At 37.4% G+C, this 15,299-nt stretch overlaps 1 protein-coding gene across 1 annotated transcript; it reads right to left on the bottom strand.

Annotated features, from left to right (window-relative positions):
• Nucleotides 1-8,145: 8,145 nt before the first annotated feature.
• Nucleotides 8,146-9,244, bottom strand: LOC133261271 (olfactory receptor 52H1-like). The gene has a single exon (XM_061439775.1). The coding sequence runs from the start codon at nt 9,104-9,106 to the stop codon at nt 8,165-8,167; it is 942 nt and encodes a 313-aa protein (XP_061295759.1). The 5' UTR covers nt 9,107-9,244; the 3' UTR covers nt 8,146-8,164.
• Nucleotides 9,245-15,299: the final 6,055 nt, after the last annotated feature.

The following is a 15,299-nucleotide window of genomic DNA, read 5'->3' as shown; positions in this document are numbered from 1 at the left end:
ACTCAAAAGCTCTTCAGTGGGTTTTTGTGCCTTTTATTTTGCCCATAAAATGAAAGTGGAGGACCCCATATATATGTGGATGAGAGCATAAAAACTGGGAAATGGGAAAGTTGGTTGAAACTCTATCTACTAGGATAGGAGTGGAACAAATCCTAGAAGCTATTTCCTTTGAAGGACAATGTGAAGATGACTGTTGGGTATCAAAGGGCATCCTCTTTGGGCCAACACTGGTTAAATATCCACTTCAGCTTCAAAACCATCTTGTCCCAGACTACATTCACTACCTCCCCAAACCCAGTTTTCAATGTTCCTAAGCTCTGCAAATGTCACACCTCACTAGTCACGTGAATTTTTTCAATCACATTATATTGCTGTTCCTTTTTAAAAGTCCTCTGAATCTATTCTCCTTTCTGTCTCCCTTGCCCAGTTACCATCATCTCTTACCTAAGTTGCTCTAACAGCCTCCTAAAGTGTCACCTTATTTCCTTTTTGTCTCCTTCAGTGCCTTTTCCACTTGAGGACAGACTGCTCGTTCCATAATGTTCATTCAATTATGTTTAAATCTCATTTTGTTCTCATTAGAGTTTTACTTGCTGTTTCTTCAACTTTTATATATTCTCATTCAGGTCTTTGGATATTTGTCACATTTTCATTACTTGAGACTCAACACAAGCTGATTTGTCATTGTTACCAAAAAAGAATTAATAAAATGTGTTTCTGTGGGAATACATCTAGGTTTGCCTGTTGGTACGGTCGGCCATTCTGTGGGCCCCGATCTCAATTTATACCTAAGAGGCTTTTCTCTCATAACTCTAAGGGCCAGATCAATTTTCCTGAGTTTGGTAAATCTGATCTTTCTGTCTTACATTTACAAAGATATTCAACAATAACACTGAATAGTGGACTTTAAAATTGCTCATATTTTTGTTTTTATCTCATCCCTAGGCAGGTTTCCTTCTGGTTGGACACTGAATACAAATAATTCTATTTTCAGTGTTTATGTCTAATATTGCATGACTATTAAAAACATCAGTTAAATGCCTACCAGTGTTCTGTTTGAGGTACTGTAAGTCAAATTTTCTTGGGTTAGTATTTATATAGGAAACGCAGGTACATTGAAGTCATGAAAAGTTCCAAATCTTACCTTTGGTGTCATCCATACCACTCAGGAGACATCGGTCATTTCTGACTATTGATTAAGTGCTAAGGGACTGGTTATTGGTGGATTTAATGAGTTTTATGTGAACACCTGGCTCATATAAAAGGTTATGTAGAACTTGCAACTTAATTTTTCCATGACTTGGTATAATAAAAAATAATTTTCTAGTGAATCAGTTAATGCTTTCCATTTAACTAAAACAGGAATATACTCTAGTGTTCCTGCTCTGTGTATTTGTAATTCACACCCTAAAATTTTGAACTGCACCCCACCCTTCACCTGCACTTAAATGATAGCAACAAATATGCTATTTTACACACCCATATTATGGTTCTGTTAGCATGACCTAGGAGAGCTGCCTTAACAGACAGTTGGTCCTGCTACATGAAGGAGTACAAATCAACTGTTTCAAAATGGAAGTCTCCACAATTCAATTACTACCATGTATATCACAATTGTTTAACTTGAAATTGTGCTACTCTTTTTTAAAATGGTTAATAAGAGATTAAATGATAAAATGATAAAGGTGGAAATTTCCTTCTTCTCTTCTAATATTTTGTACATGTTGATTTTTGCCCCTATCAGTTATTTGGACTCTCATTTCATTATTTTGTACAACATGAAATCCGAGTTATTTCACAAAGACTCCTTCAGTTCAGTTCAGTTATTCAGTCATGTCCAACTCTTTGCGACCCCATGGACTGCAGCACGCCAATATTCTTTGTCCTTCACCAACTCCTGGAGCCTACTCAAAGTCATGTCCATGGAGTCAGTGATGCCATCCAATCATTTCATCCTCTATCATCCCCTTCTCCTCCTGCCTTCAATCTTTCCCAGCATCAGGGTCTTTTCAAATGAGTCAGTTCTTCACATCAGGTGGCCAGAGTATTGGAGCTTCAGCTTCAGCATCAGTCCTTCCAATGAATATTCAGGACTGAGTTCCTTTAGGATGGACTGGTTGGATCTCCTTGCAGTCCAAGGGACTCTCAAGAGTCTTCTCCAACACCACAGTTCAAAAGCATCAATTCTTCAGTGCTCAGCCTTCTTTATGGTCCAACTCTCACATCCATACATGACTACTGGAGAAATCAGAGCTTTGACTATATGTATCTTTGTTGGTAAAGATATGACACTGAAAGATGAACTCCCCAGGTCAGTAGGTACCCAATATGCTACTGGGGAAGAGTGGAGAAATAACTCCAGAAAGAATGAAGAGATGGAACCAAAGTGAAAGACTCCTTAACCCTAGAGAAACTGATTCATTTCTAACTGAAGTTGGCTTTGCCTTTCTTCAGGGAATTGAAGTGTTAGGTGTTTCCTTGTTTAAAAAAGAATGCCCACCTAAGGAGGGTTATAGTGCATGTGAATGGGCAGGTATAGGGTCACTGCTGAATCCAATGACATCCTCCCACCACTTCCAAAGCTATTACAAACTCCATCATAAAAACAAAAGTTCTATGAATAATGTTTAATAACACAATTTTGGGATTTGTTGCTATCTTACTTAAAATTCCTGTAACTTTCCTTTTTACTTAGAATTTTAAACAAACTCTTGAAATGATCTAGAATTTTTTATCTTCTGCAATCTCATTTTTTGTTATTCCCTCTACCTAAAACCTACCTCACTTGATCAGTTTCCAGTTCCTTTAATGTACTGAGACTTTTTTTCAGCTCTTTGTTTTTATATATTCTAATTCCTTTGCCTTTTTTCAAACAAACAAGCGTACCCCGGTTTACTCATTCATAAATGTTCTTTTTTTATATTTCCAGATTTTTTGAGAATAATTGACAAATAAAATTGCATATATTCAAAGTACACAATATGATGATTTGATTTAGATATACATTGTAAAACATTCATCACAATCAAGTTGATTAGCACATCCATCGTATCACATATTTACCTGTGTGCAGTGTATGTGTGGTGAGAACATTTATGATCTACTTCCTTAGCTGACTTCAAGTACTAATGCAGTATTATTAACTAATCACAATGCTGTACATTAGATCTCCAGAACTTATTCATTCTATACCTGAAAGTTTGTATCCTTTGACCAATAGCTCCCAATGTCCCCCCACCCCATCTCTTGGAAATAAGTTTTGTATTCTCTGTTTCTATGTGTTCAACATTTTTTTTTAAATTGTTTTAGATGTCACATATAAATGATACCACACAGTATTTTTCTGTCTCTGTATGGCTTATTTCTCTTAGAATGATGCCCTAATCTATGATGATCACATATAGCAAGATTTCCTTCTTTCTTGTGACTGAATAATATTCCATTGTGTGTATATGTGTGTTTATAGTCTTGCTTGTTTATTTTTGCTGTTTTACTTGTGTTTTTGGTATCATCCAAAAAAATTATTGTCAAGACCAATGTGAAAGGGAAACACAAACAGACTCACAGATATAGAGAACAAACTTGCGCTTGCCAAAGGGGAGCTGGAGGTGGGAGGAGAGGAGAGATTGCCTGGGAATTTGGGTTTACCAGTTGCACACTATTATATATTGAAGAAATAAACAAGGTCCTACTTTATAACATGGAAACTATATTCAATATCCTGTGATTAAACCATAATAGAAAAGAATATGAAAAATAATGTCTATATATGCATATATATATACACACACATATATATACATACATATATGAATCACTTTGGAGTACACCAAAACTAACACAGCATTGTAAATCAACTATATTTCAATTAAAAAAAAATTTTTTTAAGTACAGCCTTGAAGAATTTTATCCTACATTAGCTTCTAGAAGTTTTACAATTTGTGGTTGTGTATTTACATCTTTAATTCATTTTGAGTTAAATTTTGTGAGTGATGCAACATCAGAATCCAGTTTTACTATTTTGCATGTGTCTACCCTTTTCCTAACACCATTTTTTAATTAGAGTGTCTTCTTTCTACTGGTATGCTTGTTGACCATATAAGGGAAGGTTTATTTCTTGGCTCTCTAATCTGTTTCACTGATCCATATGTTTGTTTTTATGCAATTCTATAAACACCATATTAATTTGATAACTATTGCTTTATAGTTCAAAGTCAGGAATTGTGATGTCTCCAGTTTTGACCTTCTTGCTTGAGATTGCTTCAGCTCTTCAGGTGTTTTGTGGTTCCATAAAATTTTAGGATGACTCTATTTCTGAAAAATATCTTTGGAATTTTGATAGGCATTGCTTTCAATCTGCAGATGACTTTGGGTCATATGAACATTTTAACAATATTAATTCTCCCAATTCAAGAACATAAAAAAATAGATACATGAACATGTATAACTGAATCACTTTGCTGTATACCTGAAACTGCCACAACATTGTTATCACCTATGTGCTGTGCTGTGCTTAGTCGCTCAGTATGTCCAACTCTTTGGAACCTGTGGACTGTAGCTCACTAGGCTCCTCTGTTCAAGGAGATTATCCAGACAAGAATACTAGAGTGGGTTGCCATGCTCATCTCCAGGGGATCTTCCCAACCCAGAGATCAAACCCAGGTCTTCCGCATTGCAGGTGGGTTCTTTGCCATCTGAGCCACCAGGGAAACCCAAGAATTCTGGAGTGGGTAGCCTATCCCTTCTCCAGGGGAACTTCCAGACCCAGGAATTGAACCAGAGTCTCCTGCATTGCAGGCAGATTCTTTACCAGCTGAGCTACCAGGGAAGTCCAATCACCTATACTCTAACTTAAAATAAAGTGTTTTAAAAAACAGCTAAAATATAGGATGCTACTTCCTCTCTAATTTAACTGAAAGTCAGTGCTATACAACAAGTAAATATTTCAAAGAGAAATAATGTCAAAAAATTCACAATGCAGCTACAGAAAGTATGAGACAAAAATAGTTGATAAAATGTATTGTTGCTTTTCAAACTTACTGTCAATGATCCGTATTTTTAGTAGTAGACCAAAAAACAACCAATAGTTTTATTATAGGGAAATATTTCATAAGTAAGAAAATAATATTACAACAAATGGTAGCAGATGCACAATAGATTATTATTTAATTTGGGTAAAATTATAAAAATCATGTAAATGTGCATATATATGATACAAATATATGCATATATATATATATATGAATGACAAGCTAACTTAATAAGAAAATATACCTATTTTTATCACTTAATCTGAAGGTGTTTAACATTCAGATTGAATGTTATACATTCAATGTTATATTGAAATATAATGTAAAGATCAATGTTAAAAAAAAAAGAATATACCTTTTCATTTACAGTTATCTCCCACTTTTTGAAAGTTTGCTTTAGACCACTTCATTTTTACAAAAGACCTATAGCAGTAACTGTTTTCACTAACTGAAAGAAATCTAAAGATGGATACCGCTTTAATGAAAAATGTGAAAATGGAAAACAATGTTCAGCGTTTCTTCTGTAGCCAGTCTTTGTAACACAGTGCACACCCAGAGCAGCAAGAGGAGCACCATGAAGCTCCTTCCTCAGGAATCGCACTCAGCATCTCAGTGTCAAGGCATCACAGCTTTGAACTGTGTCATTGAGAATCTATGCTTTATCTCAGTTTATTTTGTGACTCTGTTAGCCATATGCGTCTTAAGGTAATTTTGGCCTTATGCCATTCGGGCTTCTGAAAAGTCCTAAGGATGTTCTACTTTTGAATAATGGGTAAATCTGTATTTGTGTCTTCTGCATTTCTTTTATCAACATCTTATAGTCTTCAGTGCAAAGACCTTTCAACTTTTCTTCTTGAATGATGCCATCCATCCTCCCCTATGTGACTGACGTCCCATTATTCCCATTGTTTTCAGAGAAAATGTAATTTCTTTTAGGTAGGGCTTTTCTAAAAACCTAACTTGAAGCTGCTTTCCTCTGATAGTCTCTCTCACAAAGGCACTGCTTTTAAGATTTTGGTTGGTTTCTGTTTTAAAACAATGCAATCTAAAATTATATGTTCAGTTGGGTGTTTATATGATTGAGGCTTGTTTCCCTCACTGGACTGAAAGCTCCACTAAGATGAAGGCCATCTCTGTTTTGTTCAATATGGTGAAAAGAATGCCTAACACAGTGTTTCAGATGTAAAAATTTGTGTCACATATTTGCTAAATACTCTGGAATGAAAGAATGAGTAATGATTGCCTGAAGTCCACTTAGTACTCTGAATGCCCCAGAATATCTGGACTAAACCATGCTTAAGGAGTCTAGAATTATGTTGATTCCCCACTAAATTGTTAGCTGCTATCGAATGGAAAGTTAGGGTGTTCTAGTGCTCTATACTAGGATAATGGACTGAAGAATCCCATGAAGCTGTATATTATGTAAGAATGTGATTAATTATATTACTTGGTGCCTTTTTTCTAAGAAGTCTCTGAATATCTCTCTTTTTTCTCTTCATTTCAGGAATAAGTAGTTTTAGTCCCCTGAACACCTGACTTTTTATAGGCACTGTGAATTATGCAACTAAATATTGCTTAACTAGAGCTGAATTCTTGAACTATGTATAGTAAGAGAATGAGAACTCATAGCACATGGCAACTATATTAACTTTTTTGGTCTTATTTTTTAAAATATTTATCTCTGCTTTTCCCTTTTGCCTTTACTTTATCTCCTACTTATACTTCATAAAAATTTTTATTTCTGCAGATAATTTTGGAAACAACATACATGGCTAGGTCCCACAGTAAAATAATATATATTTAAATTTGAGCCTCTGAGTCCAAAGAACATATCGTTCATACTAAAATTTTATGTTGAGAATTACTGTGGAAATATAAATCTGGTGACCTGTGAGTGGAGGCATAACAGAGAAGATAAAGCAGAACAGGAGTAGAGAGACCATGCAGAACTCTGGTATTCTGATCCAGATAAAAACGGATGAGTGTTTGACCCTCCGTAGTAAGGAAAGGGGTACTTACTCTGGACTGGTAATCTGCAAATTGTTTAGAAAATAGGAGTAGACTTTAAGGTCAGATAGATATAGAAGAAAATCAGACATCAGCAACCTTAAGCACCCATCAAACACCAAAAATAGTTATTTCTCAAATGATTTAGTGACTAAGTGACTCACTATGAACAAGTCAGGCATACTGAATTTGAAGAGATAAAGAATAATATAAATTCAAAAAGAATAATATAAATACATTTTTGACATGAGACTACATGTCTTTTCGGATACAAAAATGAAGACTAGACTCAGTACTAACAGTGCTTCTAATTAGTCAAGTTTCAAGCCCACGTCTTAGTCTGTACATCTGTACATGCTTTTCTCTTACTGGCTGTGGAATTTAGCTTCCTCTGTATATTTCTTCTTAGAAGCCTTTACCTTCTCCATCTTGTTGGGCTTTCTCAAGATTGAGTGAAAAATGAGCTTTGCCTTTCATCATTGCCTTCTTCCTTCCTTTGTTCAAAATAAACATCTGCAATCTCAGTTGAATAATTTCATGATTATTTGTCATCTTTTCTTTTGTATTTATTTTTAACTGAAAGATAATTACTTTACAATATTGTGTTGGTTTCTGCCGTACATCAGCATGAATTAGCCACAGGTTTGCATATGTCCCCTCCCTCTTGAACATCCCTTGTCACTTTTTTCTTGATAAACATTGCTTATGTACTAAATACATGCCAGGACCTATACTTGATGCCATTCACAAACGGATTGTAGTAGCCAAACTGAAAGTCTAGGACCTCACAGAGTCATTAAGGTAGAAATTTCTTGCTCTATTATGACATAGAAATTACCATGATGTATAAACCTGGAAAAATTTTCAGATTCCTTAGAAATATCTTTATAAAGAAAAAAAGATACTGATCATTTTATTTATTTCATTTAAAGTTTTGTATCACACTAGAGCACTCAAAACAAATTGCCATTTTTTAGTTTCCAGAAACAATATTTAATATATACTATATATTATTTCTTAGACTAAAACTTTAATTTTTTGCAATTGAAATGACTGGGAAAACTTCTGTCAAAAATAATTAAAAAAACAAAACCACAGCCCCCTGCCTCCTAGATTTCAAGCACGTATCAATAGGACCTCATAGGAAAGAGCAGAAAAATGACTTTGTCTCGGATCTTCTTGGTCTTTACTCCATAGACGATAGGGTTCAGGGCAGGTGGGATGATAACATAGAGGTTGGCAAACACAATGTGAAAGGTCTGAGGGACATTGTGTCCAAAGCGATGTGCAAGGATGGAGAAGAACGCTGGTATATAGAACATGAGGATGACACAGACATGGGAACCACAGGTGCCCAGGGCCTTCTGGCGAGCATCCTGAGAAGGGAGGTGAAATACAGCACAGAGGATAAGGATGTAGGAGACAGCAATTAGAATCACATCTGAGATGACGGCCATGAGGAGAACACAAAACCCATACCAAATATTGATGGAGATGTCAGCACAGGCTAGTCGGGCAACACCTATGTGCTCACAGTATGTGTGAGGGACATTACGTGTCCTGCAGAAGGGTAGATGATTTACAATGAAAACACATGGGAAAATAACACAGAAGCTTCTGAAGGAGATTCCCACAGCAATTTTGACAATGGTTCTGGGAGTCAGAATAGTGTTGTATCTCAAGGGTGAACAGATGGCCACATAGCGGTCAAATGCCATGGCCATCAGTATAGATGAGTCTAAAACAAAGCTGAAGTGCAGAAAGAATAACTGTGTGAGACAGCCAGGAAAACTGATTCTCTGGGGACCAAACCAGAAGATGCTCAGAGTTTTTGGGACACAGGTGGTAGACAGTATAAGATCAGTAATAGCCAGCATGGAAAGGAAAAAGAACATGGGTGCATGAAGACTGTGCTCCGTTGCCATGAGAAGGACATTATTACCCACAATGGCCACGAAATAGATGAGGCAGAAGGGGATGCTGATCCAGACCTGGTGCTGCTCAAGTCCAGGAATACCCAAAAGGGTGAAGGCACCTGTGTTGTAGCCAGTCAGATTGAACGTGGTCATGGAGATCTGATGAATAGCTTCTGTGTCCTAAAACAAATTGTATGGAATGAACATTTTTAAAAAATCATATGGTAATTCTTCTTGCACCATTTTCTTAGGGTCGGCTTTTCTCTTTCTTATTGCCAAGAAAGAACCTCCCTTTTCTATTAAGACAATGCTCATCTCCTCTAGAAAGATGCTAAAGAACCAGTACTCCTGGTTATAATAACCAAGTCTCTCCAAGATATTCTTCAACATGCATAAAATGTTATTTCCATTTTAATGACTCAGTTTTCTCTGGGTCAATGTAATGTGTTGCTGTATAGAGAAAAATGACCTAACCACACACATGCTGAGAGACAGAAGGAAAATTAGAGAAGGAGGGGCATAATTTGGAAAATAAGATTTGTCCCATGGGCCAGATTCTTATCTTCCTCATTTTAAAAATAAAAACTAAAGCTCTGAGAGCTGTCTTACCAAAGATCTCATTTTTAGTAACTTGCAGAGCCAAGCACATTAGAGTCCACAGACAGCAGTGTTTTTTTGCTGCTGTCCCACTCCAGGTGACTTCCTCCATACCCTGTTAGACAAGGAGAATTGAGAGGAGCAGGAGGTATAGAGAAGTGTTTAAGGAAAGACAAAAACTGGAGCTGTAGCTTGTCACACCAACCTTATTGTAGTTGCAATGATTTCCCTGACACGAGAAAGTCTTGGGATTTGCAGACCATAATGTTCTCTGAGGCTGTGTTGTTTGATACCTCACCTTGGATTATAATGTAATAGCAGTTGCAGCTCACCCTCCAGCCCACTCTTAGGACTTAGTGAAGTGAGTGTAAGTACCTCAGTCATGTCCGACTCTTGGCGGCCCCATGGACTACACAGTCCATGGAATTCTCCAGGCCAGAATACTGGAGTGGGTAGCCTTCCCCTTCTCCAGGGGATCTTCCCAACTCAGGGATCAAACGCAGGTCTTCCTCATTGCGGTGGATTCTGTACCAGCTGAGCCACAAGGAAAGTCCAGGATTCCAGAGTCCTAACACTGCTGGAATGAGTAGCCTATCCCTTCTCCAGCAGATCTTCTTGACCCAGGAATCAATCCGGGGTCTCCTGCATTGCAGGCAGATTCTTTACCAACTGAGCTACAAGGGAAGCTGAGGCAATTATTTCAAGTGTGCTTTTTGATAAAGACAGAGATGACCTCTAGTGGAAGAAATACAGAATTTGTATATCCTAAATTCTGAGTCAAGATAAAAGCAAATAAGCAACCTCCATAACAACAGTTAATGTTTTTGAGAACATTCAGTGTACTTTATCTAAAGCTCTGTACATTTGATGCTCCTAACAACCCTAAGCCAAGAACATTACTCATACTTTCAATATATAGAAACTGAGGCAGGGAGAAAGTAAATAATTTGCCAAAGTCACGCAATGAGGAAATCAGTGTAGGTGTCTACACTACTTATCTCCAATCTACTCATCTTTAAACCCATGTGATTCGCATTTCTGTCCTCTCCTTTTCACTTCTGAAGTGCTGTCATGAAGGTCACCAATGATGTCTACATCCACCTTTTAGTCCTTGATGGACATCTCAGCAGCATTTGATACTACTGAGTATGTCTTCAATCTTTGAATCATTTTCTTAATGCTTTATCAACACTTTTGGAGTTTTTCTTCAACCAGTTGACATTTCAGCTCATCCTTTGATTATTCTTCTTTTTGGTGTCTCTTAAATCCTGACATTCCTCAAGTCTCTACCTGAAGCCCTTTTCTCTTCTGTCCATACTTTCCCTGAATTTTATCATCAACTTTATATTGTCACCTCCTAATTCTTTAGATCTCATTTAGATCTTTCAAGACACACATCTCCAACTGCACTCTGAAGATCCTCTTTTGGATAGATCATGGGTGCCTCAAATTTAACTTTTAGAAAATTAAAATTAAAATCTATTGTATTTCTTCAGAAATTTGATGCCCCCTACTTTTCTAATATATCAGAGACTATGAGTTTCATCCATTAAATGACCCAAAGCAGTAACTTGAGATTCATCATTTACACCTTCTCTCTTTAAATGCCCCACATTCAATCAATCATATTGATCTAATTATTTTAAATCTAAATCAAAAATCCTTAACATAACAACCAGGATCTCCAGAATCTGGTCCCACAACTTCTTCAGCTTTCATGTTAGAGCCCAAGAATGCTTGCCAAAAACCATATGAAAGATGGTGAATTACTATACCGCTTAATTTCCAAGGTGCCAGCTACAGTATTTAACTATTTGCTTATAAATTTTAACCTGCGTATTCACTGAAACTTCTATCTTTTCTCTGAAGACAATCAGGAATCAAGCCAGAGATAAACCATGTGGTGAAGGAGAATGAGACCACTGCCACTCTCTAAGGTTGGGCAATCACACAGCAAGGTGTTCAAAGCTATACCTATGCACTGATTTCTCATTCATTGATACTGCACCTCGCTGAACAATGGTCATTGTGGAAAAATAAAAGTCTAAGCCTGCAGTGCCCACTCTTCTAAAAAAAAGGAAACAGAACTCTCTGGTTTTTTTGCTAAAGTCCCTGACTATGAGAATTCCCCTTGACTGAGAATAAGTATTTTCATCCCTATTCTTATCTCCAAACAAGGCTAGGCTGTGCTGTTGCTCAGTTCTATTTATCATTCAAGTTTTTTTTTAACTTTTCATTTTATATTGGGGTATAGCTGATTAACAATGTTGTGATAGTTTCAGGTAAACAGCGAAGAGACTCAGCCATACACATATATGTAACCATTCTCTCCCAAACACCCCTCCAATCCAGATGCCATTCAAGTCTTAATTAAACCCCATGTACTTATGACTTATAAAAGCACTTATCAAAATTTATTGCATTTATTTGCCTACCATCTATCTTTCTTGAGTGTAAGACATTTTCATATTCATAGTTTTATCTGCTTATTCTAGTTGAATTTCTATAAAACACTTAATTTTTACTGAATAAATGAGTAATGTTTAAATCACTTACACACACAAGCTCCTTGCTACATTTGGAGCCACATCCCTCCTCATCCCACCTCTATTCTCCCTTCTATTAACTCTGTTTATTTAATGTGAATGTTGAAGTGTAGTTTAATGAATAAATAGCTAAAATAAATATATAATTAATTAAGAAGCACAGATATTTACACATATACCCAGAAGCACATGAAATCATAGGCAAAGTCTAAAAAAATCAAAATGCATCCAATGCTTTAGAATCCTCAGTTTTTAGAGTCAAATGTCTTGAATTTTCACTTAATCTGTGCCTTTTTTTTTATTACTAAACAAATAATTTGATTTCTCTAAAATTCCTGCTTCCTCATAGAGGAAGATTTTCTACAGGAGAGAAGTCCTCCTCAGCTCAATGACTGGAAAACATTAAGTTCTCAATAAATAGTGACTAGAATATAATACTATTATGATGGCAAACAAGGGCATATATATGTATGGATGGCATGTGTGCATGCTCAGTTACTAAGTCGAGTCCGACTCTTTGAGACTCCATGAACTGTAACCTACCAGGCTTCTCTGTCCATGGGATTCTCCAGGCAAGAATACCGGAGTGGGTTGCCATTTCCTAACTCCGAGACCAAACCCAAATCTCCTTATTGGTAGGCAGATTATTTACCCCTGAACCACCAGGGAAGCTGATATAGAGGACAGAAAGTGTCAAATCACACAAAAACCACAAAGTCTGAGTTCACTTTTCTAGATCCAAGCTCTCAGACCATTGGTTTTGGCTGCTGAATTGTGTCTGCCTGACATCCCAGTCTTGCTTGTTTTCTTTGTTTTGTTATCCGTTCTCATTTCAACCCTTAGACTTTAAAATCTGGCTCCCAGGCCTGTGGACTATCTCATGGGGAAAGCTGGACTGAGCCTACCTTATCTTTTCTTGCTCCTCCTCTGAGGTCCTCTGTATGTCTTTCAGTCAGTCTTCCCCAGGATCTGGCCTGAGCTGGGCCTGTGGCTTTCCAATCATCCCTGCCCTGCCCCCAAAACAACATTCACCAATCTCCAGCTCCTTCATGAGAATGGACAGAAATGACAATCTCAAGGTGCCAATCTTCTTCTTTCTTTCCTGGGCCTTCAGAGGGGACACTCAGGCTGTGGACAGCCGAAAGACAGCAGACATTAATCCAATCGACTTGTGGGAGGCCCCGTGAGACTCTTCCCAGGGAGTGTAGCTTATAAGGTTCTGAGGTCCCAAACGCTGGGGTGGACTGAGTCCCTATAGGCTCATGTCTTCCAGGAGAATCAGTGTCTCAAAGAGTTGAATCTCCTGGGAGCTTTCAAAATGGCTGTGAAAAACATCTACAGTGATATCCTCCATATTTCTTTTGTAAGTGTGTGTATGTATATGTGTACACATACACACACACATAGACTACTTTTTGATACATTCTTCTAGAAAAGGAAATTTAGGTTGTTTCCTTATCTTGGCTATTGCGAATAATGCTATAATAAATACTGGAGTGCAGATATCACTTCAAGATACTGATTTTATACCCTCAATATTATAGCTTTCGTATATATACCTCGGGGCTTCCCAGGTGGCTCGAGTGGTAAAGAATTCTTCTGCCAATGCAGGATCCACAGGAGACACAGTTTCAATCCCTGGATCTGAAAGATCCCCTGGAGGAGGAAATGGCAACCCACCCCAGTATTCTTGCCAGGATAATCCTATGGACAGAAGAGCTTCGCAGGCTATAGTCATTGGGGTTGCAAAGAGTCAGACACAACTGAAGCATGCATGCATATATACGTACAAGTGGAATTGCTGGACCATATGGCAGTTCTATTTTTATTTTTTGAGGAGCCATCATGCTTTTTCCATAATGGCTGTAACAATTTACATTATTACCAACAATGTACAAGGGTTTCCTTTTCTACACATCCTCACCAACATTTGTCATCTCTGGTCTTTTGGGTATTAGCTATTGTAATAGATGTGAAGTTAAATCCTACTGTGATTTTGATTTGCACTTCCCTGACGACTAGAGATGTTGAGTGCCTTTTCATGTGACTGTTGACCATTTGTTTTCTTCTTTGGAAAAAAAAAATGTCTTTTCAAGTCTTTAGCCCATTTTTAATCAGATTAAGTTTCAGTTCAGTTCAGTCACTCGGTCGTTTCCGACTCTTTGCGACCCCATGAACTGCAGCACGCCAGGCCTCCCTGTCCATCACCAACTCCCTGAGTTCACCCAAACTCATGTGCATCGAGTCAGTGGTGCCATCCAGCCATCTCATCCTCTGTCGTCCCCTTCTCCTCCTGCCCCCAATCCCTCCCAGCATCAAGGTCTTTTCCAATGAGTCAACTCTTCACATCAGGTGGCCAAAGTACTGGAGTTTCAGCCTCAGCATCAGTCCTTCCAATGAACACTCAGGACTTATCTCCTTCAGAATGGACTGGTTGGATCTCCTTGCAGTCCAAGGGACTCTCAAGAGTCTTTTCCAACACCCACAGTTCAAAAACATCAAATCTTTGGTGCTCAGCTTTCTTCACAGTCCAACTCTCATATCCATACATGACCACTGGAAAAACCATAGCCTTGGCTAGATGGACCTTTGTTGGCAAAGTAAGATCTCTGCTTTTTAATATGCTATCTAGGTCACATCTTTCCTTCCAAGGAGTAAGCGTCTTTTGATTTCATGGCTGCAATCAACATCTGCAGTGATTTTGGAGCCCCCAAAAATAAAGTCTGACACTGTTTCCACTCTTTCCCCATCTATTTCCTTAGTCAGTTCTTTATTATAATCATTTTTAAGTTGTATGTGTTCCATCTATATTTTGGGTGTCAACCTCTTTTGAGATCTATGGCTTACAAATATTTTCTCCCATTCCATAAGTTATCTTTTCATTTATATGATTGCTTTTTTTTTTTTTTTTTTTTGCTTTACAGAAGCTTTCTAATTTTATGTAATCTCACTAGTTTATTTTTGCTTATTTTACCTGTGTTTTTTTTTTGTGTATGTGTCATCTAAAAAATTACTGTCAAAACCAAGGTAAAAGCTTTTACAGTGGCTGACTTTATTTTTTTGGGCTCCAAAATCAATGCAGATGGTGACTGCAGCCATGAAATTAAAAGACGCTTACTCCTTGGAAGGAAAGTTATGACCAACCGAGGTAGTATATTGAAAAGCAGAGACATTACTTTGCCAACAAAGGTCCATCTAGTCAA

This window comes from Bos javanicus, chromosome 15 (assembly GCF_032452875.1).
Source record: "Bos javanicus breed banteng chromosome 15, ARS-OSU_banteng_1.0, whole genome shotgun sequence".
NCBI lineage: Eukaryota > Metazoa > Chordata > Mammalia > Artiodactyla > Bovidae > Bos > Bos javanicus.
This window is presented reverse-complemented; position numbering and strand designations above follow the sequence as displayed.